Raw genomic sequence first — 24514 nt, 5'->3', positions numbered from 1 at the left:
TAGAATGTCGGTTAATGCTTATGAGGCTAAGTTTCGTGCACTATCCAGATATGCCACTCAACTCTGTTTCAGTCCTCAAGAGCGGATTCGCCGGTTTGTGAAGGGGTTGAGGTCAGAATTGCGGATTTCGGCCTTACAGATAGCGGCAACGGCAAAATCCTTCCAAGAAGTGGTAGACTTTGTGATAGAAGTGGAAGGAGTGAAGCCAGACGACTTCACCACAACATCGACATCAAAAAGGTTTCGAAAGGGAGGTGAGTTTAGTGGTTCTTACACTAAAGGACAGGGTTCGGGAAGTTACGCAGTTCGACCCATTCAGTCTTCACTACAGACTGTAGTTGGGGGTCCACCTCCGACCGGTCAACACTTCTCTGAGAGACCTATGCATGAACCCAGAGAGTGCTATGGATGTGGGGAGATTGGACATATTAAGAGATATTGTCCAAAACAGAGTTACAGACCTCCAAATGTTAGAGGTAGAGGTGGTCATGGCAGAGGCCGTTATTCTGGAGGACGTGGTGGTCGAGGAAATGGTGGTCACCAAAACGGCCGAGGTGATGGGCAAACTGGAGCCACTACATCACCACAAGGTAGGGGCAACGGACAGATGAACGATAGGGCCCATTGCTATGCTTTCCCTGGGCGGTCTGAAGCGGAGGCATCTGATGCTGTCATCACAGGTAATCTTTTGGTTTGTGATTGCATGGCTTCTGTATTGTTCGATCCTGGATCCACATTTTCTTATGTATCTTCCTCATTTGCTAATGGTCTAAATTTACATTGTGAATTACTTGATATGCCTATTCGTGTCTCTACTCCGGTGGGTGAGTCTGTGGTAGTTAAAAAGGTACATAGGTCTTGTTTGGTAAACTTTGTGGGGAGCAACACTTATGTAGATTTGATTATCTTAGAAATGGATGATTTTGATGTGATTCTGGGTATGACTTGGCTTTCTCCGCAATTTGCAATCTTGGATTGTAATGCTAAAACGGTGACGTTAGCCAAGCCTGGGACAGACCCGTTAGTGTGGGAGGGTAACTACACTTCCAATCCGGTACGTATCATCTCCTTTCTTCGTGCTAAGAAAATGGTTAGTAAAGGGTGTTTAGCTTTCTTGGCACATCTCAAGGATGACACTACCCAAGTACCTTCGATTGAGTCGGTTTCAGTAGTTCATGAGTTTCTAGACGTGTTCCCTGCAGATCTTCCTGGTATGCCACCGGATAGGGATATTGACTTCTGTATTGATCTTGAACCCGGTACTCGCCCCATTTCTATACCCCTTATAGAATGGCTCCCGCGGAGTTAAGAGAGTTAAAGGCACAACTTCAAGAGTTATTGAACAAAGGCTTCATTAGACCAAGTGCATCCCCTTGGGGTGCTCCGGTTTTGTTTGTAAAGAAGAAGGATGGAAGTTTTCGAATGTGTATAGACTACAGACAACTAAACAAGGTAACCATAAAGAACAAGTATCCTCTTCCCCGCATTGATGACTTGTTCGATCATTTACAAGGTGCTTGTGTCTTCTCTAAGATTGACTTGAGATCCGGTTATCATCAATTGAAAATACGGGCAACGGATGTACCAAAGACTGCTTTTCGAACGAGGTATGGGCATTACGAATTTGTAGTGATGTCCTTTGGTCTTACGAATGCCCCTGCTGCGTTCATGAGCTTGATGAACGGGATTTTTAAGCCATATTTGGACCTCTTCGTGATCGTATTTATTGATGATATATTGGTATACTCAAAGAGCAAGAAGGAACATGAAGAGCATTTGAGAATGGTATTGGAAATGTTAAGGGAGAAAAAGCTTTATGCCAAGTTCTCTAAGTGTGAGTTTTGGCTAGATGCAGTGTCCTTCTTGGGACACGTGGTTTCTAAGGATGGACTGATGGTGGATCCTTCTAAGATTGAGACAGTGAAGAATTGGGTAAGACCTACTAATGTGTCAGAAATAAGGAGCTTTGTTGGGTTAGCTAGCTACTACCGCCGATTCGTCAAGGGATTCTCTTCTATCGCTTCCCAATTGACGAACTTGACTAAGCAGAATGTCCCATTTGTATGGTCGGATGAATGTGAGGAAAGCTTTCAGAAGCTCAAGACTTTGTTGACTACCGCACCTATCCTTACCTTGCCAGTAGAGGGTAAGAACTTCATTGTTTATTGTGATGCATCCTATTCTGGTTTGGGTGCAGTACTAATGCAAGAGAAGAGTGTGATTGCTTATGCTTCAAGGCAATTAAAGGTGCATGAACGTAACTATCCGACCCACGATTTGGAATTGGCTGCGGTAGTGTTTGCATTAAAACAATGGAGACACTATTTATATGGGGTTAAGTGTGAGATCTATACGGATCATCGTAGCCTTCAGTATGTCTTTACTCAGAAAGATTTGAACTTAAGACAGAGGAGATGGATGGAGTTACTAAAGGACTACGATATCACTATCTTGTATCATCCGGGGAAGGCGAATGTTGTAGCGGATGCTTTAAGTAGGAAGGCGGGAAGCATGGGAAGTCTAGCTCACTTGCAAGCTTCTAGACGCCCATTGGCTAGAGAGGTTCAGACTCTAGCTAATGACTTGATGAGATTAGAAGTAAATGAGAAGGGAGGATTGTTGGCTTCTGTGGAGGCAAGATCTTCCTTTCTTGACAAAATTAAGGGAAGACAGTTCGATGATGAGAAACTGCGCAGAATCCAAGATAAGGTATTGCAAGGAGAGGCTAAGGAAGCACAAATCGATGAGGAAGGTGTTTTGAGAATCAAGGGAAGGGTATGTGTACCCCGCGTCGATGGTTTGATCAACACTATTCTGACAGAGGCTCATAGTTCAAGGTATTCTATACATCCGGGCGCAACCAAGATGTATCGTGACCTAAAGCAACACTTTTGGTGGAGTAGAATGAAGCGTGACATTGTGGATTTTATTGCCAAATGTCCAAACTGTCAACAAGTAAAGTATGAACACCAAAGGCCCGGAGGAACACTTCAGAAAATGCCCATTCCGGAATGGAAGTGGGAAAGAATTGCAATGGATTTTGTGGTTGGTCTTCCGAAGACAATGGGTAAGTATGACTCCATTTGGGTGATTGTTGATAGGTTAACTAAATCTGCTCATTTCATTCCGGTCAAGGTGACTTACAATACAGAAAAGTTAGCCAAACTTTACATCTCGGAAGTGGTGCGATTGCATGGGGTTCCACTATCCATCATATCATATAGAGGTACGCAGTTTACTTCTAAGTTTTGGAAAACATTGCATGCTGAATTGGGTACTAGGTTGGACCTTAGTACTGCGTTCCATCCCCAGACCGATGGTCAGTCTGAGCGAACGATTCAAGTGTTGGAGGATATGCTCCGTGCGTGTGTGATAGAATTTGGTGGCCATTGGGATAGCTTTTTACCCTTAGCGGAATTTTCATACAATAATAGCTATCACTCGAGCATTGATATGGCCCCATTTGAAGCATTATATGGGAGAAGATGTAGGTCTCCCATTGGTTGGTTTGATGCGTTCGAGGTTAGACCTTGGGGTACTGATCTCTTGAGGGATTCAATGGAAAAAGTGAAGTCTATTCAAGAAAAGCTTCTAGCGGCGCAAAGTAGACAAAAAGAATATGCAGATCGAAAGGTTAGAGACTTAGAGTTCATGGAGGGTGAACAAGTCTTATTGAAAGTTTCACCAATGAAAGGGGTGATGCGGTTTGGTAAAAAGGGGTAAACTAAGTCCAAGGTACATTGAACCATTTGAAGTACTTAAGCGAGTGGGGAAGGTGGCTTATGAGTTAGCCTTGCCTCCAGGGCTGTCCGGAGTACACCCGGTATTCCATGTGTCGATGTTGAAAAGATACCATGGGGATGGAAACTACATCATCCGTTGGGATTCAGTTTTGCTTGATGAGAACTTGTCTTATGAGGAGGAGCCTGTTGCTATTTTAGATAGAGAAGTTCGCAAGTTGAGGTCAAGAGAGATTGCATCCATCAAGGTGCAATGGAAGAATCGACCCGTTGAAGAAGCCACTTGGGAGAAGGAGGCGGATATGCGAGAAAAATACCCACATCTGTTTACAGATTCAGGTACTCCTTTTCGCCCTTGTTTTCCTTCTTTTGATCGTTCGGGGACGAACGATGGGTAAATTGGTATCTATTGTAACGACCTGTTTAGTCGTTTTGAGCAACAAACTTCAATTCTGGAAAAACAGGTTGAGGCGACGGACCAAACGACGATCCGTCATGGGCACGACGGACCGTCGCAGGGTCTCGTTTCAAGACACTTAGAAAATCTGAAATTGGGTACTGAAAATCGACTCTCTGAACTTCGTGACGGAATGGCAGGACGGACCGTCACAGGCGTGATGGACCGTCACAGACCCTTGGTGGAAATTTGGGTCTCTGAACTCCGCGACGACATGCAGGACGGACCGTCGCAGGCACGACGGCCCGTCACAGGTTGCGCAAATCCCAGGCAGAGTCGGATTTCTGGTGAAGTTTTAAGGGACGTTTTTGGACTATTCTTTCCTTAATTATAGATTTCGTGGGGTTATATTAATAACTAAAATTCTTGAGGGGTTAAAAGAGGTAACCCTAAGTTAATTAGTGGGGTATTATTGCCATCTTTTATTCTTAATTATATACTAATTAGGGTAAAAGAAAGAGGGTTTGAATAAGAAAATAGAAAGAACAACAAGAGAGAGAGGGAATCGAACGAGAAGGGAGAAACAAAGCTTTGGGGAAAATTCTTGCTTGATTCAACTCTTCGGTGGAGGTAGGTTATGGTTTTCATGCTATTCGTAGTAAACTCTTAATAGCGAATGATATGTGTTAGTAGTATTGTGAACCTTCTATATGCTTAATTGTATGCTTGCATGAATGATGTGATTATGTAATTATGAATAAATAAGCATGATGAAGCTATTGAATCCCAAATCTTGAAAAGAAACCCTAATCTACTTTGTTAATGATGATGCCTTGGTATAAAAGAAGGCTTGATGAATGAAAGTAGTGAGATTAGGGGATCGGAGTGTCACGTTCCGACACCAGGATAGAATATGGATCGGGTGCCACGTTCCGGTACCAGGATAGTATATGAGGATCGGAGTGTCACGTTCCGACACCAGGATAGAATATGGATCGGGTGCCACGTTCCTGTACCAGGATAGTATATGAGGATCGGAGTGTCACGTTCCGACACCAGGATAGAATATGGATCGGGTGCCACGTTCCGGTACCAGGATAGAATGAGGATCGGAGTGTCACGTTCCGACACCAGGATAGTATATTGAGGAGCGGAGTGTCACGTACCGACACGAGGGGAATAAAGATAATGAATCTTGAAAGATGTTAATATATTCAATTTAATATACTTAATTCCCAAATGAGTATGGTGTTGAGGCTTGAGCCCTCATGGATGAACTTGATGGTACTTATTGATGATTATAATACTTCTTGTTGCTTCATGTTGAGTTTTATAGTTGATTTACGATAATATTGATATATACTGTTCCCTATTTTGAGTTGGCCGATGATATCTACTCAGTACCCGTGTTTTGTACTGACCCCTACTTTTACGTTTTTCTTCTTGTTATTTGTGGAGTGCAGCAAACGTGCCGTCATCTTCGACTCAACAGTAACTCAAGCCAGTCTTCGCCACACCGGATCTTCAGGGTGAGCTAACGCTTCTAGCTTGGACTGGATCTTCTCCTTCATGTCTTGATGCCTTGAACTTCCGGCATGGACTAGCTTCTCATGTATTTTTAGCTTTTTAGATACTCTTAGTTTAGTAATTTAAAGGTAGATGTTCTTGTGATGATGACTTCCAGATTCTGGGGATAATGATAAGTTTTTGAGTTATAGAAGTTGATTATTTATGAGTTTAAGTCTTTCGCATTACTTTCTGTTTATATTATATGGAAATGTTAAGGTTTAGATTGGTTGGTTCGCTCACATAGGAGGGTAAGTGTGGGTGCCAGTCGCAACCCGTTTGGGTCGTGACACCTTCCCTCGTACCAAACACACCCTCTATTGGTACATGATATGTATAACTAAATACATGGGAAAACCATGGTATTAGCAATGCAAGGGGTTTTAATGCATGCATTAACATGGTTAAAGTAATAATTACCCCTCAAAGTCTTTCCACGTCCTTTCCACCGTATTTGTAAACAAATGCCATGTTTTATTTTAAATACACCAAACCAAACAATGCATAAGAAATACTCTCAGCATACTAATACCATCATGACTATACACCATATTCTGCACTATTCTTATACACCTTACCAAGTAAACCCTAAGAAGATGAACTGATCAAGATAATGGGCATACTACAATTAGGGAGGGGGAGGGGGGGAGGGGGTCAAAAGAACAAGAAGAAAATTAGAATTTATAACTCTAGTCTAGAGTCTAGCTTGAAACCATAAAAGGCTAATTAAAAACTAATAAAGTGAATGCATGAGAATTGAGCTGAGATAAGACATTCCTTCTCAAAGATAAACAGAAGTTGGTTACCAGATCCATATACACAAAAGTTTATCATGATAAAGCATTTAATTAAAAAATTATAGGTAGGACAAACTATAGAGGAAAAACCTTCTCTACAGGCGGCAAATCTTTATCTGAAATAGATGGAGGAGCGCCATCTGGAACGCTCACACAATTCCGAAATCCTGCTTCTTCCATAGCAAGCTTGTCCATCTCACCCTCAACCTAACATAAGAGAAGTAGGCAATAAATATTATCAGAAGTGAAAAAGCCTATTCAAAAATGAAATGATGAGTGAATCAGAAGTTACAATGATGATATCACTTGCTCCCTTTATATCGTCGAGACCATAGAATATTTTTAAAGTATCAGCTTCCTGCAAATGAACAGCATATTAATGAGGTCAAACTAATAACAATTTATGTATCAGTTTTCCGGATCCAACAATATGATGATAAAAATATACCGAGTGTATTCCACAAGTGGGTCTAGAGAGGGTAGAGTGTACGCAGACCTTAACCCTACCTGAGAGGTAGAGATGTTGTTTCTGATAAATTATTGACTCAAGAGTGAGCATTTCAAAGCAGCCTAGAAAAAGAAATAAGAAGCAAAGAAGACATGGGGCATTTTCATGGACTGGACGAGAGAGTCTTTCGAACTCCTTCTGCCCTTGGGGCAAAAAAAATTTAAAAAGCATGATAGTTTGCTGAAAAGAAATGAACAATCACTACGACAAAATAGTATGGAAATCGAAGTACAAGAAAAAATTAACAAATAGTAACAAAAATTAAAGGACGAGTCTACAAGAGTACAGTACATACTACTACTGATATGAAAAGAAAAGCTAGGCAACACACAACTAGTTACTAAAAAGCTAGGCCACACACAACTATCTACTAACCTCTACCCTAATTCGTGCGCTTCATAACCTTCCATTTAATGTCATGTCCCCATTAAGCTAAAGTTGTGTCATGCCTTGTCTAATCACCTCTCCAACAATTCTTCGGCCTGTCTCTACTTATCCTAAAACTCACCAAAGTTAACATCTCACGCCTTCACACAAGGCATCTATGTGTCTCCTCTTCACATGCATGAACCACCTTAGCCTTGCCTCCCTCGTCTTGTTCTCTAGCGAAGATACTCTCACCTTGTCTATAATATCTTCATTTCTAATTTTGTCTCTCTAGTATGCCAACACATTCGTCTCATCATCCTCATTACCACAACTTCCAATTCTAAACATATGAGTATTTGACTAGCTGATACTCAATCCCGTACAACATAGTTGGTCCAACCACCACTTCGTAGAACTTACACAAGACACCGAATGCAAGCCTCTATTTCATCCACCTTGCATTAATAAAGAGAGTGACAACCTTGTTAATTTCTTGATCACCTTGAATTATAAACCTAAGATACTTGAAACTTCATCTCTTATGGATAGCCTGGGCATCAAGCTTCGCTTCCACGCTAGCCTCATGGGACGCATCCTTGAACCTGCACTTTAAGTACAATTTTTTGGTTCTGCTCAACCTAAACCCTTTAGAATCATTTGTCTCTAAACCTCACGTCTAGCTTTAACTCCATTGTGAGTCTCGTCAATCAGAACTATGTCATCCGCAAATAACATACACCATGACACGTCACCTTGGACATGCCGCATTAATTCATCAATCACCAAGGAAAATAAAAATGGTCTAAGAGTGATCCTTGGTGCAGACCAATCACTACTGGGAAGTGGTCAGACTTTCATCCCACTGTCTTAATCTCGGGTCTTGTCTCCATCATACATCTCTGGCCTCCAAGCATGAGTCTCATCCTAGTGTATTGACTGAGTTCTTGGCTCCATCATACATGTCCTTCATCATACACCTCTAGCCTGCGAACATCTCCGTAGAACCTTCCTCGAGACTTGTCGTATGCTTTCTCTAAGTCAATGAACAGCAAGTGGAAGTCCCTCTTTCTCTCCTTATATTGTTCCACCAGTGTCCTTACAAGATGAATGACCTACGTAGTTGATCACCCAAACATGAATCTGAATTAGTTCTCAATAATAGATACGCCCCTCAAAACTTTCATTTCCATCACCCTCTCCAAAACTTCCATTGTGTGGTTTCATTCCTGATACTTCTATAGTTATTACAATTATTAATGTCAACCTTGTTCTTGTACAAGGGCACCAGTATACTCAACCTCCATTCTTCAGGCACTTTTGTTCTCTTAAAAATGACATTAAACAACTAGTCAGTCACTCCAAGTATGCCAGTCTGCACTCTACCAAAATTCCACTATAATCTCGTCTGGCCCAATTGCCTTTCCCCTACTCATCTTATGAATAACACCCTTAAACTCCTCAACCAATATACCCTTACAATACCCAAAATCACAACAACGCGAACCAAAGAATCCCTGAAAATTTTTGGAAAAAGTTGCTTGAGCAGATTTTATGACTAGGTAGGGAAAGAAAAGAAAGAAAAAAGAGGAGGTGGTTTCTAGTGATTAAAAGGATCACTGGACTAGAAATCTAAGTTCAAAAAAGGTTTACCACACTACTTTTGTAATAGTGCTTGAAAAACACAAAAATGAAACTTAAGAGCAAGGTTACTAACGTGAAAAAAGAAATAAGAGAGTGCGTTGAGAGATTAAGGAAGTAGAAGAAGGGAAGATAGGGACCAGAATTTTTAAAATAAATGACATGGTGTAATCAAAAGAAAAAAAAAGAAATGTTGTTAATATTTGACACGTCATCTGCTTGGCACTTATGCAGGTGTGTACATCACTTCCAACTATGAAATTAATATTATGTAGTATCCCATTTTACACAATATTAGAGGTGTAAAACGTCACTTGTAAAATAAGAGTTTGTACAGACTTATTCAGATACGTTTAGGGGGTAATGTATGTATTTACCAAATTCAAATTTAGACTTAAAAGATAAAACAACAACCTATCTTGGAGAAAAAAATTTCATTGGAATAGTCTATGAGACTTGAAAGATAATAAAAATAAATAAATTTAAAAAATACATAAATGATGAAGATATTGTAATATTTTCACTATATTGTTGTATGGGTAATAATTAATACTCCTTTTGTCTTGTTTTATTCAATTCACTTCCCTGGTTAATTAGTCTCTAAAATGATGAAACATTTCTATACTAAGTAACATGTTAACTCATAATACCCATTTACCCATGATGAAATTATTTTTAGCAACGAAACATCGACATATTTTAGACCACAAATTTTAAAAAGTCTTTCTTGAACTTTGTGCTAAGTCAAACTACACCACATAAATTGGGATGGAGAGAGTACAGAGATAATGACCAAAGTTGATTATGCTAACCAATACAAGCATTTTCTAAGATATAAAGTTTGTCCAAGAAAAAAATGAACCGCCAATAACCAATAGGTTATAGATAGTTGGCAAACAGAACTAATAAAATTAAAACTACTTTTCCTTGCACTACAATAACATAATCATATTATGGATAATATCAAGTAATAAAACTGAAATCGATAATAGAAAACCAAATTGCACCCAAGGGTGAAGCATAATGGTTAATGAAATGAGTTGACAACCACGACGTCCAGGTTCAAATCCCAACAGAGACTAAAACCATGATGATTTCGTCTCATCTGCCTTAGCCTTGGTGGATAAAGTTACCTCATATTGTGGAATGTCGTAGGTAGATCGTAGAATTAGTAAAGGTGTCACAAATTGGCACGAACACTATGATTATAAAACATTAAAAAAATCCAAGAAAATATTTTCCTGCACAATTTTTCTAGCGCTTTTACCATTATATTAAGTGAACATATTTCATCCTTCATTCTCCCCACTCATTAATGTAGTATTTTTTGTCTTGTAAAAAACTCATCACTTCCAAATGTTAGGGTTCCAAGTGCAAGTGATTAGTCCTAAATTACTTCAAAGAATGGTGGTTCTTTTATCTTCTTTCCTTAATCTCTTTAATATCGATTATTTTTAATTAGTTAGTTCACTTCTTTTATTTGAATCCATCTACGCAACTTTTAAACTTTTAACAGTTGAATATCTATTAGCTAAGTATAAATGTTGATCCATTAAAATAGTAGTTGTCATGATGGTGTAAAGAATGGCAAGGTGGAGGGGAAGAAAATGCTAGTACTGGATTGTGGAAGAACAAGTGTAATATTGATTAGGCTTTGAGGTGGCATTCCACCTCATAATATGTCATCATAAAATGTTAGTGTCCCATGGATTTGGGTGTTCACCTTGGACATCCTTAATAAGGGAGGTATATTTGAACCATTTATGTGATGTATTTTTGTACGAATAGTATATCAGAGGGTAAAATCAATATTTTCCACATAGTAAAGGGGCAAATTTGACCCTTTTCCAAAAATACTAAATAGTGGATAAAGTAACAAAGATGATAAGGAACAAAAAGATGAGATAACTATAAGGATCGTTTTCTTAATTTCATAGAAATCCTATTATTGAATACTTTGCACCAAGAAACAAAGTGACATAGTAATAAAGATAAATAAGGAACAAAAAGATCAGGATAACTATATGGTTCGTTTTCTTTAATTTCATAGAATTTCTTATTGAATATTTTGCACTAAGAAATAGAGTGACATAGTAATATATTTAAGAATGAACACAGAGCTCCAAATATTGAGATGACAGTCATAGCCAAAGTTTTAAAATTTGTAGTAATGAATAACTTCAAAAGCAGACCAGCATACTTAACTAAGTACTGATTGAAATTGCTTGAAGTTAGTGATATGGAAATCAAACACATACAATAAAGAGAACAAGGTTGCTGACAACTTGACAACTGAAAAGCATGACTGCTGCAATCTGAACTTTATCAATAACTTGATATAGTATTTGATCCACTGTTATTTTAATCAAGTAAAAGATTTCGTTGGTAATAACAAGGACATCTTGGCCATATACAAGGAGAAACCTACAAAATATGTGGTGTAGTTTGACTTAGCACAAAATATGTGGTGTAGTTTGACTTAATCTCAACTTAAACGATTTGGGAGTACTCTATAGTGTCTTCACATTCTCAAAAAATATATATATACGTCATAGTATCTTTACATTTAACTGAAATAAATATGTTAAGTAGCAAATGAAGAACATTGACACTAACCTGCCAAAATTTTTTGGTCATGTTCCGATACTTACAGCTTACAAGTGCTCCATCCCTCCGATACGTAAATGCAATAACAACCTGAAAAAAAAATACATCAATGATTGAAGAGTCAAGAAGTGACTCGGCTACAGTAAGGAAATGAGTCTCCCTTGAGCAGAGAAATGAACAATAATTGCTTCATTTGACACGATTTACCCCCGTGTCTTATCCAAAAAAATAGCAATTTCCCAGAGAAGTCTATTTGTTCTGGTGTGTAGCAGGAAGACTTATATTTCTTGGTTTTTAGATGTCAAGAAAGTCAAGAGAAGATGTGTTTCAAACAAAAGTGATGCTAAAAAAAACAGAAAAAGAAAAAAAAATCTTCGGGTTGTATTTTAATGACAAAGGAAATTTTAAATGAGTAAAGTGGATGTTCACAGCTCTCCTTGGAAAATCTAACAAGTTCTGCTGATTTTAATGGAAAATCTTCCGTGTGAGAAAGTATCAAGTGAATTTCATAGGAAAAAGGTTATTCTCTTGCTTTAAAGTTTAGGAATTACAGTTAGGGTGAGAATAGATCTCAACCTTCCTGAATATAGGAGCTAACTGGAGAATGATAGCAACCACAGATAACAATGGAACAGATTTGATTTTTTTCTGATTTCTGATTTGAAATCTGGGTGATTCCTGAAGCTAAAAGCCGTAAGGGTACCCAATTTATGCCTTTTGGCTTATTTTGCTGTAAAAGGACTTGGTTACCAAACACCAAAATAAGCCAAGAAGTGATTAAAAGTGGTCCAAATTTGACTAGCTTTTAATCTTGTCCAAAATCTTCTAAAACATCGTAATACTAAGATTCATCTTCTAAATTTTAAATCAAAATGCACAGCATTTTGGACAAAAATATTGAGGTTCTATTTTATGTTAACCAAGCACAAGATACAATTATGACAAGTTAAGGAATTTTCCAAATGCTGAATCCATTTAAGCAAGCAGATTATTCAATCTCATTGAACTTCTGTTATTCAAGGATGAATAGCTCTAGATGATTGAATCGATTTCTGTTCTACCAAGTGGGATCACATAAACTCATCTGGTCAACCAGTATGCAAACTGATAGACAGTTAACTGAATAACTAATTTAAAGGTATATCTTTCTCTTACGGGTTCTAGCATGCCAGCAAAAGGCTATCAGGTCTATGGGCCCATGATAGCCACAAACGGAAACTGATCAAGCAATATGTAAGAAAATGACAAGATGTCAGACCTGATCACCATGTCTTTGTTGCATAACAGCATTTCTCCGCAATGTTTCTCTTGATATCATTCGCTCAGAAAAGTATGTGAGTAACTGAAGAGCAACAAGGAGAAAATCAACTAATAAAAAGCTCATTAATTCACGTCCAAATAAAACATAATCAAGAGCATTATATTGAGTAAGAAAGAAGACAATCACATAATATCGGCAGTTTACTTTGGAGGTTGGAGAGTGGCTAAAAATCACAGACAGGGCCTTACAATAGCATTTTTCCTCTTTCGGAAAATGCAGCAATACATCACAGAGGCATTCTACTGTTTATATTGATGGGCCAATGGTTTATTGATACAAGGATGTTCTGTAAGAGTAACAGGAATAATAGGAAAAGAAATTGCAAGTATCAAATAGATCAGGGAAAGTAGGGTTCCCCGACTATTTTTCTTAGTTGCTCTGCTTTCTGGACTAGATGCTGCTACATTATAAACTCGTGCATTGCAGATAAGTTCACTCTATGTTGCTTCTCAACATAGTGAAGTACAACAGCTCTGCCTTAGAAACTGGAGGAAAATATGGGCTACAAAATGTTTGAAATGCAGCACCAACACAGGGAGGGCAACAAAGTGGAGAGTAGTCTTCCAACTGGAGACAAAGACACCCAAAGGGAGTCTTCTGAACACTACAAAGCTTGCTTAATCAGACAAGAACACTGCTATTACGGGCATCCTACAGATTTCAACCAAAAGAAAAAATAATAATAAGACCCAAATGATGAAGAAATAGAATACACCAAATCTTTTGAGTCTGTTTTGTTAATTTTTAAAAGTTGTACGAGGTAGGAGTCCTCCTATCTACCTTAGAGTCCATGACAACTGCAGAAGTCTTTTAGGAAATTCATAAAATCAATTATAAATGTGAAGCCCCAAAAAGACAAAGCAGTTAAAACTCAATAAGAGTATTTGTTTAAACTAGATAAAAAGTTACAGTGGGTGCCCAGTGAAATTAGAATACAAGCAGGCTTAGATCAAAACATAGAGACCACATTCCAAAGTGCTAAAAAAAATAAACTATGTAAACAAAATATTCAAAATTTTAAATAACAAATATTTTGATTTATAAACTAGAAAAATTATGCATATAGTTAGTGTGTCGGTCTTGCTTCAGCTCCGTACTGTTAATGCTTAATATAAAACCAAGCAAATTCTGCTAGTGTTTTAGATTTAACACCAAGCTGTACCAAATCAAACCATGTGCCATTTTTTTCTTTGTTGATCAAGTAAAAGATTTCATTGATAATAACAAGGCGAACTTGGCCGTAAAGAAGTGGTATACCAAAAAGAGGACAGACCTACAAGATATGATTCTCTCCAAAAGACACTCAATCCTCTATCAGGAACTACATGGGTGCACCAAAAGAAAATAAGGGATCGGAGACTACTCCTCAATTGAGCAAAGCTCATCTCCACCCCTTCAAAAGCTCTCATATTTCTCTCGTTCCAAACAACCCACATTAAAGCAAGAGGAGCAACATTCTAAGTTGTGTGCATTCTTCTCCTAGCTCCAGTTCCAGCAAAACATCAACTTCTTCACGGATCATGGCATTGCTCAAGAAACGCCAAACCATCTAAACATACTCTCCCATAACCTTGTGGTTACTTGCAATGTAACAGAATGTAGTCCACGTCCCCACCTATCTCCTTACAAAGGGAACAACTCATGCAGATAACCTTTCGTTTTCTAAGACACTACCGCTAAAATCACCCCTCTAGTAGCTAACCACGTGAAGAAACGCACCTTCCTCGGCACCTTACTATCCATACCGAGCCAGGTGAAAAACTATCTTCTTAAGGGTCATCTTTATGGATTAGGTGCTTGTTCGGATCCATTATTGAAGGTTTTGGTTTCTTAACCATTATTGTCTAATTTCCTACGTGTATTTATCTTTCTATCCTTTATCTTTAATGTGTTTATAGAGTTGGGTTTTACTTTTAAAATTTTGATATCAAATCACCTTACTACCACCTCATAACTATCCCACCAAGCTTCCATTCTATCCTTGAAATCATTCAAACGTAACCACATGTTCTCAAGTCCGAAAAATTCTTGAACGTCTTCCTCTACCACCATCCGACAAGATAGCTGAATGGTCTGCTAACAGCCACAGAAGAGGAACCAGAATCACATTAGGAGACAACATCTCCCAAGAAGTGGACACTATGAATCTGTCTAACCTCAATCTAGCAAATGATTCTTCAATCTAGACCAGCGGTCTCCTCTAAACGAAATGTACACTAAGAATCTGTCTAACTGCGATCTAGAAGACGATTCCTCCAATCTGGACAGAATAGAAACAATTCCATTTGATTCAATTTTTCTGTTCGTTCAGTCAGATCATCTTGACAACCCCTAAACTGAAAAGGAAATCTAGTGGATTGAATTCTGTGCAATGTAGCAAACTTTTGTTGGCTAGACCGAGAATAGGCTCAGGACATCAATACTGCCTCAAATGAAACACTCATCATAAAAATAAAAAAAGGAGGGTAGGGTGTAGGACTATTCACTGATAACAGCAATGCTAGCAAAGATGAAGAGGAATAGAAAACAGCAGCAGCGAGGAATCAAGATAGCAGTAGAGGTAGAAAATAAAGAAAGAGAAAAAGAAAAACAAAGAGAGTGACACTTCACATGAGTTAAAGACTCGAAAGATATTTATCTATATTTCGTTCAAGAAAGTTATGCACAACTCAGACGCGGTAAAGGGAAAATCAAGTATCTTGAGGATACATGAAGGAATAATAAATGACTTGTAGTAATCGATAATAAGGATTGACCACAACTTAACTCAAAATACAACCCATGCCCAACAGCTTGTAAAAAATGAAGCAGGTTCTCATGTCATAAGCAAACTACTACAACATACACATACAAATATTATTGGATTTCACTTCACCTAATGTAAAGTTGCATAAAAAGAAAGATCAGCATACCACATCACATAAAGGTTCCAGCCCCAAACTCTCCTCAGTTATCTGTCTGTACTTCTTATTCACTTTCCCAATCCTTTTCATATCCGCAAAAGCTGTCCTCACATCTGCAAAGGCCTTAAAGTGCACGAGAAAGACAACAATTTAAAAAGCTGCCAAAGAAAATGCTATATAAAAGGATTACTGAGCTCATATAAACCATGTTATACCCGTGTACCACCTCTCCATCCACATTTAGCTCGAAAGCATGTCCATGTAGCTGCATACCTATATATCACTCACATGTTTTAGCAATATATTGCTAGAGAGGAAGAAAGCATACATCAAAAGCAAGGTGCAAAGTAAGAAGGTAGATACCCATCCGGAGTAATAAAGAGAGATAAGCTCTTTTCATTTGAGCCCCCACCTTTGCACTACAAAGCAAAAACATTGCATTATATGTCAATATAGGACATTCTAAGCGCCTTACAGATGCAATAATACTAAACAACTTTTAAAGAGTTTAAGCTCATAACACCTATTAGTACCATGTTTAATTTATTTCTCAGCTCCATGTACTCCACATGTTGAAGATATGAATCACAATTTTCTTTCTCAGAAAAATATTTAACTACCAGAAGGGGAATCTATAATTATGATTACTTTCATTTCTTCTATTTCGTACAGCAAGTGTTTTTCCTCCTTCTACTTTTTTTAAACTTTATTTCTTATCATTCTACTTGACAAAGCAATAGCTCCATTCGCTTTTAATTACTGAAAGTATTGTAAGAAGTTATAATTTAAATCCAAATTGTTCACCTCCCTAACTCTATTTCAGTTTCAAATAAAATCAGGAATAATTTGTTACACCGACACGGTGATCATTCATGCATTGAAAATCTATTTTATTTCTACATAGCCAACCTGTTATAAGAAATTCAAGTCATCATAGCTCAAATTGCAATCGACAACATAGTCATAGAAAATATAGTAAGGGCAACAACACCTACTGCAATGATACCTAATGCAACTTGAAAAAATGACAGATATTTATCAAAGAATTGATCATTATGCATCAATCCTAGACTAGTTAGTTTGGTTGTATGGATTCTCTTGGACCATTCCGCCCTATCCAGTCTAATTCATTCCGCCATATTCCAGTCTCATTGCAAAAATTTATGCAACATGAATACACGACTCCTTCAAGCCTCACTGAACCTGTGGGGTTTAAACATACTAAATGGATACCCGTGGGGTTAATTTTCAGGGTAACGGGCAACTTTTTTTTTTTTTTGTATTTGAATAATGTGAAATTATAATATGAAATTTTCAAATCAAGCTTTTTGAAGAATTTGGGATTTCATTTCATGATTCGAAATCAGGAGATATTTTGCATGTTCAAATGCCAATTTTATCACCTGATTTCAAATCGCGAGATGAAATTGCATGTCCAAACGCCTACTAAGTTCATTTAACACTTGATCCTCTTGAATAGATACATCTAACAAGTTTTCAGTTAGACTTCAGTTAGATCCTACAATGATATCAGATATCACAGAGTTGCCCTCATTAAGTCTATAAAAATCTAGAATTGAAGTCAATAATGCAGTTTGGGTTAATCTAAATAGAATATGAGTAAATCTAACTAATGATATGTATAATCATTGTAATAAATCCCAAACTGCTCCTCATTCATCTTATTTTTCCATTTCTAAACAATATGTTGATGTCATTCTTCTAATCAGGTGCAATAGCAACAACCACATTTATGTCTACATGAACTTAATTCTTACTTTTTCTTGTTTACTATAAGAGCAAGGATGATACAAACCAATATGATTTCAATATTTTGTCATCACAGAAGACCAAACCAGAAAAATTCTAGCAGATAAGTTTTCCAGGGCAGTTTGCTGATCAAAGTAACATTCTCATCTCAATAGAGAGATTGTTCTTCTAGTTAAACAATAACTACCATCCCTCATGAACACACTTCCTTCGTACAAAATATTCTTTTAAAAAAGATAGCAGAAGACCAGTTAGGAATTCACCATTGGACAAAGCAACCCATTGTACTGGCCTGGTCCACAAGAACCAATATCTATCCCAACCTGGCTTAATTTCTGCTTCAGTGCCTTCTCGTGGTCTGACTCTGTAATATCCTCCTTCGGATCTTCCAGCATTACTCCAGAAACTGAAACTATAAAAATAATAATTTAAAATAACAAAGGTGGAATTTTTCGTGAAAATTTTTTGGAATCTTGCAACAAAAAATGTAAATATTCTTATATAAGTTCATTCAGGAAGGTTTTAGCGCAAATATCCAAACACGTATTTGTTTTAAAGATAAGGCTTATATTTTTATAGCTATTGTGCAGACGGCAACTAAATGACAGATTGAAGAACATTGCAAAGTTAAGAAATGACTGCCTCGACAAATAAAATTGAAAAAAAAGGTACCTGGAGGAGGAATTCGTTGAGGTCTGTATGAGAAGCTTGAAGTTCCGCGATTTGGGGATATGGGTTTTGAAGCAAATGCTGAAAAGATGAGTCTTTGGGTTTTAAAAAGTACAGGAATCGACTTGTATATTGTTGGTAAAGTAATGGATGGCTTGTGGAGAAAATATTTGGAGCCCATTACAAAGTTGTTGGAGTTATTCACTACAATCCTGCGATAAGGAAGAAGAATCATTCCTGCTCCTGCTCCTGCTCCTGCTCCTGCTGCTGCTAATGCTAATTTTCAACAACACAAAACTACACTCATCCGTTAGGGGGTTAAGGAAGGGTTTTATGGTTTCTCATTTACTTCAAATTGGTATTTAATGTATTGGAAATGGACTATTTTGGTCCTCCATATTTGCGCCCTTCACAAAAATAGTTCCTCATAAGCTTATTATTAAAATAAATATATAGTAGGTAAACTTTTTGCGCTTCACGCGGTGGTGAATTACATGAATAATTTACTATTGAAGATTTGATAACATAAGTATTTTTGAGAGTCTACAACCCTATGATAAATTGTCAAGAATATTTTGTCTAAAGAAGAAATCAAATTTGTTTTTATTCTTAAAATGAAAAAAGATTTGATTCTAAGTCTTTATGAATTTTGTTACTCGCTCCGTTTCAAAAAGAATGTCCCTATTTTCTTTTTAGTTTGTTTCAAAAAGAATGACCTCTTTCCTTTTTTGGCAACACTTTAACTTTAACTTTAACTTTCCACATGGCATGTTTAAGACCACAAGATTAAAGGGCATTTTGGTACATTTGAAATAACTTTAATTTAGAACCACAACATTAAAAAGTTTTCTTTCTTTTCTTAAACTCCATTTCAAGTCAAACTAGGTCAATCTTTTTTAAACGGGGTGAATATTAATTCTTTATTTTACTGTAGTTGTTCATCCCTAAAGTCTTTTGTAAATATACGTAATTATTTCATTGTCTATATTTGTATTTTCAAAAGGTGGTACAAACATTTTATTCATCAGTTGCAAGTGTTTTTCTCCTATTCAAAGCCTCTACATACAAAATCTTAATATTATACATCCCTTGGAGTTCAATGAAATAACGTATGTCGCTCAAATAATTTGGATTAAATGATGTCTTGGCAAGTGTCTTATTCAAAATCATACGCAATCGATAACACTACTTTGATAGTCAAAAGACATATTTTGTTGTTTATGCATTTATAAGGAGATAATTATTTCTTTAATATTTGACTAATATAGATTTATCCTACTTTGAGGGGTAATTCATTGACTTCAAACCCAAAATTTGAACCCCAAACGTTTGATTAAGGTTGAGTACAATACTTACCATCCCACTACATTTCTTTACTTTTTGGATGTCACTAAGATTGAATGCTTCGATAAGATAGAATTTTGAATAAATAATTCTCTAAGGTAGTGTGAACCACCATAACTTTTGAACACTCAAAGTCGCTTCTCGGACATCCCATGGATTTTTTACCCCTTGAAAACTCTATAAATATCAAAGTCATGTATTTTACAAGTTTAAGAAGTCCAATGTACATGCCCCAATAGTCTAATGATTACATCAAACTCATCATTAACATATCATTACTTCAACATAATAATCAAAAGCATAAACATAAAAAACAAAATTTAAAACATCTACTCAAAATTAAAAATTAATCATACATTAATGACTGTAAAAAACATACAAGGATCTCTAATAATAAAATGAAACATAAAGGAAAATATCTAGCCCACTGAATGCACATTGTTCCCTTAAGAAAATCATTTCATTCTAGTGTCCGAGGTTTAAAAGAATAAATCCACTCACGACAGAACGACTCTATTCACCAATGTGTTGATAGAAAAACAAGGTGTTAGTTATTCAGGAGCAAAGTACATGAATAGTTAATTGTGCAGAAGAAGAAGAAGAAGAAGAAGTTCAGAATTTTTGTTGTTTTGAAATTAGAAGGAATCCCTCTATTTAAAGACAACAAAGTGTAGTGTGAATAAATGTTTATTGTCTCATATCGGAAAGATCACGACTCTTTGAACAAATCACAATCTTTAATAAAAGTCACAATCTTTCATAAAAGTCACAATTTTTCATAAAAGTTGCAACTCTTCATAAAAGTCGCAACTTTTCATAAAAGTCACAACATATAATGAAAAGGAAGGCTAATTTTGGAAATAAATAAGTTAAAAGAGAATCCTGACTTGTGGTGATGTCACATAGGCTGGTTTAGGGTTCTCTTTTATATAAAATAGAGTTGTTTTCAAACTTTGGTTATGTGATCACATATTGTATGTGGAATCTTAATATTAGTTTGCACTAATTGATAGTATTATTGAAATCTTAAATTATTGAGTATACTATTTCAATTTCATAAATTGAACACCAAATTGTCAATGTAAGAAAATAACTATATATGACCACTTTAGACAATTCATATGCTCGGATCTCTTTCTGTATTTGTTTCAATTTGAGATTTTTTCTCTTTCACTTTTTGTGTTAAATGCTAGACATGTTGTATTTATGCATTAGTTTTTTTACACCCCCCTCACACCTCTCAAATTTTACATTTGAAATTTGAGTATTTTCCTCGAAGTATTTTTAATATATTAAGGAAAATAAAGAAGAAGTAGAGAAGTACTTTAAATACAGGAGGAAGTAGATAAGAAATAGAGAAAGAGTTATCACAATGATAGGTACATCGTCCAATAGTGGTTCAAACTTATATTTCTTCAAAAGCAATTTAATAATTTTTTGTTCGTAGTATGAATTATTGAAAAAATGAACTTGTATTAACGTTCTTCATTCCTTCAAAATTTAACTTTGATATCTGAGTTTAGCTTTTGCAATTTTGAAAAGATCGGAGCTTGTAATAAATTGATATTATTGTATTCAGTTTGTGATAGTCTGATTTCACTTTTAGTTTATCAAATTGAGTCCTTTTTCACTAAGATCATTTCGAAAGAGAAAAGGAATGAATCTGAAAAGATGGAATGAATTTGAATGAACATCAGAAAGGGTTTTGAGCTCAAAATAGTAGAGTTTAAGCCAAAAGTGTTTCAAAATAGAAAATAAAGGGTCGAAACAAAGTAGTTTGCCTAAAGCAAACATAAAGTAATGGAAGAAGAATAGTAGAATTTATATTTCTTATACAAATATACTATTTTTTTTTTCTAAAATAAAAGCATCTATATAGGAAATCAAGAGGAAAGAGCAAAGCAAAAAAAAAAAAAAAAACTACCAAACACAACTTAAGATTCAAGATATGGTCACCATCATTTGATCATGACTTCATATTCTACAGGTGCTATCGGTTAAGAGATAACTCCATTGGTCCTGAAATAACTTCATTGATCTTGAGCAACTTCGTCTATTGAGGGAAAGATGTTCATTTTTATTTGTACATAAAATGCATCATCTTTTTTGAATAAATAGTATTACTCCATATATATGTGTATATGTAGATTTTTGTATCTAATGTTATAATGTTTGGTTACAAACAAGTTATCAATTGGAAACTATATAGCATCCATAACTATTGTTCATCATTTAACATTTGATGTTATCTATCTACACTTGAATGCATCAATAAAAATAATATTTATCAATAATAGGCTCGCACTGACACTGTCCATCTCTGAAGCACCGATTTTAACATGTATGTTTCTTGCAATTTTTATAAAGTTAAAGGGTAAATTGGTCATTAAACAACTGCACACAGATGGCTTAAATATGAATACCCTAAAATTCAATATGTGTTTTGCATATTACTTTCTCTGCCAATATTAACATGTATTATTTCAAAACTACGTAACAAGTATTGTAAAAATCTCAATAATTAACAACATAACATTTTTTAAGACACATATAAAAAATTGATCGATTTTTGGATCTATATGTGCATCATAAACTGGGGCAAATGGAGTAATATACATTATTTGAAAATAACGTAAAAAAATATATAAATTACAATAATTAACAACTTCAAATATTTAAAAGACATATAAATTTTTTGATTGACCCTCGAATCAATGTCGCATAGACAAGGATAGATGAGTAACATATATTATTTTAAAATGACGTAAAAGTAATATAGATTACAATAATTAAAAATTAAAAGACATAAATATCAGTTCATTCTCAAAATCTTATCCGTGCCTCATAAATTAGGACAAGAGGAGTAACATATATTATTTTAAAATTATGTAAAAATTACTATAAATCACAATAATTAACAACTTAAAATATCACATAAATTTTGTGTATGTTACATAAATTGAGATTAATAAAATAATATATATTGAGCCCGTGCTAGCAGGGCACCCATGTCTAGTCATAGATACAAAAAGTGGACATTAGTTCCTTCAACTCAGAAAAGAAATATTATTTTAAATATACTGAATAAGTATAAAGGAAGGGAGTGAGTAGTAATCTGAAGTGGTTCTGTACAACTGTAAATTTGAGACACAGCGATATTTTTGAGGCTATAAACATAAGTTGACAAAGAGTTGATATGATTATAAGTTCACATTACATGAATTTTATATTATCATGATTAACGAAATTACATGTTGATTTAATTTGTAAAAGACGATAAAATTAAAAGAACATTTTTGTCATAACCCAATTTCTTGAGTCACGATGACACATATTATAACCCATCAATAGGTAAGCCAATTCATAATGACACGTAATGGGTATTGTTGTTCCCAAATACAAACGCAATTGTACACGGTCGCGCAAGTAATATAATAGTTCTTTTAGAGTTGGATTTTCAAACCCAAAGGACTTATGATAAATTTATATTTACTTCAATTAAATTTACAAGTTAAATGTATTTGAAAGAGGGATTTTTAGTATTTATACTACTGATGCAAATAATTAAACTTGAAAGTAACTACAATAAACCACTTCAATTTCAGTGTTTGAACGATAATAAGGATTATTTCAGGGTTATAACAAACTAATAATTCATGTAGCATATCTCTTTCAAGGGTATCATAAGGTTATCAAATTATTGATTTACAGAGTTGATGTTGTGATCATGATCTCTAGATCTCTAACTATCTATCCAATTGACCGTCTAACAAAATGATTGAGCGGGGATAAACAAACTCAACTGCGAACATTTATTTTTATTTTGTCTCATAACCAAGAATAGTATTTGTGTGAGTGTGATTCTTAAATACAAATCTAAACAAGTGATATAAAAGAAAGATTGCACTCCTCGTATTCTCTGTTCTTTCTATTCGTCTCTCAAGTAATTTATTTCAATGATGATCAAACATGAAATATTTAATCAAGACTATAAGAATAATTTATATGATAATCTAATTCATCTACAACAATGATATTCAACAATTATTCATAGCTACAACCTTAGAATAAAGGCTTTTAACCATAGATGCTAATCAAAAACCTAAAAAGGGTGTTTTCATGTGAATCCAACAATAAATAAATAATAAACTCCCTTGGTCGTGCACTTGAAAAGAAGAACCTAAGGTTTTATTTGTAGAATTTAAGAGAATAATCCCTTCTCATACTTGGATTCGAAATCCTAAAATTTTTGGAATTTCGTCAAGGACAATTCATCAACATAACACTAAGGCTTGTAGTACTTCCCAGGCATCGACAACGTTCCCTTTCTTAATCCGCTTACTTCCAGTTCTATTACCTTTGAGTGCTATTAAAAAGGCACGAACAACATTTTGAGAGAAGAAGATAAAAATTTAGGGGGGGGGGGGGGGGGGAGTAGAGTGGTGTTGGTGGAAGGAGAAGAGGGGGAATTTTGCAAGATTTTTGTGGAAAGGTAAGAAAGAGTAGTGGTTTGGGTATATTTTGGGGCTATGGATGATTTGGATTTTTTGTGAGAAAACAGGCTTCAGGGCGGCGAGTTTTGGTGAATTGAAGAGAGGGAAATTTTGGCTTTAGGATTTAAAGGGGTGGGACCAAAATATAGGTTTAGGCCAGGTTTGGGCCCGAACCATGAAAGTCTTTTGTTAAGGCATTATGGTGGGGCGGCACACCTGTAGTGCGCATGCCAGTGCCTAAGTCAAACCTTCCCTTGCTAGTTCCTTCTATGACATTAGCCCTACGCGATGCACCTACAATGCACCTAGCCAGTGACTTCAGGAGTTGTGAACTGGTGTGGGGGTTGTTACAGGGCACCAACCTAGGTTAGCCTTGGAACAACGCGCCTCTG

The 24514-nt window shown here is 35.9% G+C and overlaps 1 protein-coding gene across 2 annotated transcripts in view; it reads right to left on the bottom strand.

Moving 5' to 3' along the window:
* Positions 1-18615, bottom strand: part of LOC101264268 (twinkle homolog protein, chloroplastic/mitochondrial) — a 40457-nt gene extending 21842 nt beyond the window's left edge. The window contains exons 1-9 of one of the 2 annotated variants that reach the window (XM_004231508.5): positions 18289-18615; positions 17880-18028; positions 16210-16265; positions 16062-16119; positions 15856-15969; positions 12881-12964; positions 11632-11712; positions 6793-6858; positions 6591-6707 (exon numbers count right to left, since the gene is read on the bottom strand). In XM_004231508.5, the coding sequence (XP_004231556.2) occupies positions 6591-6707; positions 6793-6858; positions 11632-11712; positions 12881-12964; positions 15856-15969; positions 16062-16119; positions 16210-16265; positions 17880-18028; positions 18289-18520 (957 nt within the window). In that variant the 5' untranslated portion in view covers positions 18521-18615. The remainder of the gene's footprint in view (positions 1-6590; positions 6708-6792; positions 6859-11631; positions 11713-12880; positions 12965-15855; positions 15970-16061; positions 16120-16209; positions 16266-17879; positions 18029-18288) is intronic. The other variant, XM_010317324.4, reaches the window with a different exon arrangement.
* Positions 18616-24514: the final 5899 nt, after the last annotated feature.

The sequence above is a fragment of the Solanum lycopersicum genome, chromosome 2, assembly GCF_036512215.1.
Source record: "Solanum lycopersicum chromosome 2, SLM_r2.1".
Lineage (NCBI taxonomy): Eukaryota > Viridiplantae > Streptophyta > Magnoliopsida > Solanales > Solanaceae > Solanum > Solanum lycopersicum.
Note: the sequence above shows the minus strand (reverse complement) of the source record. Positions and strands in the feature narration are given on the sequence as shown.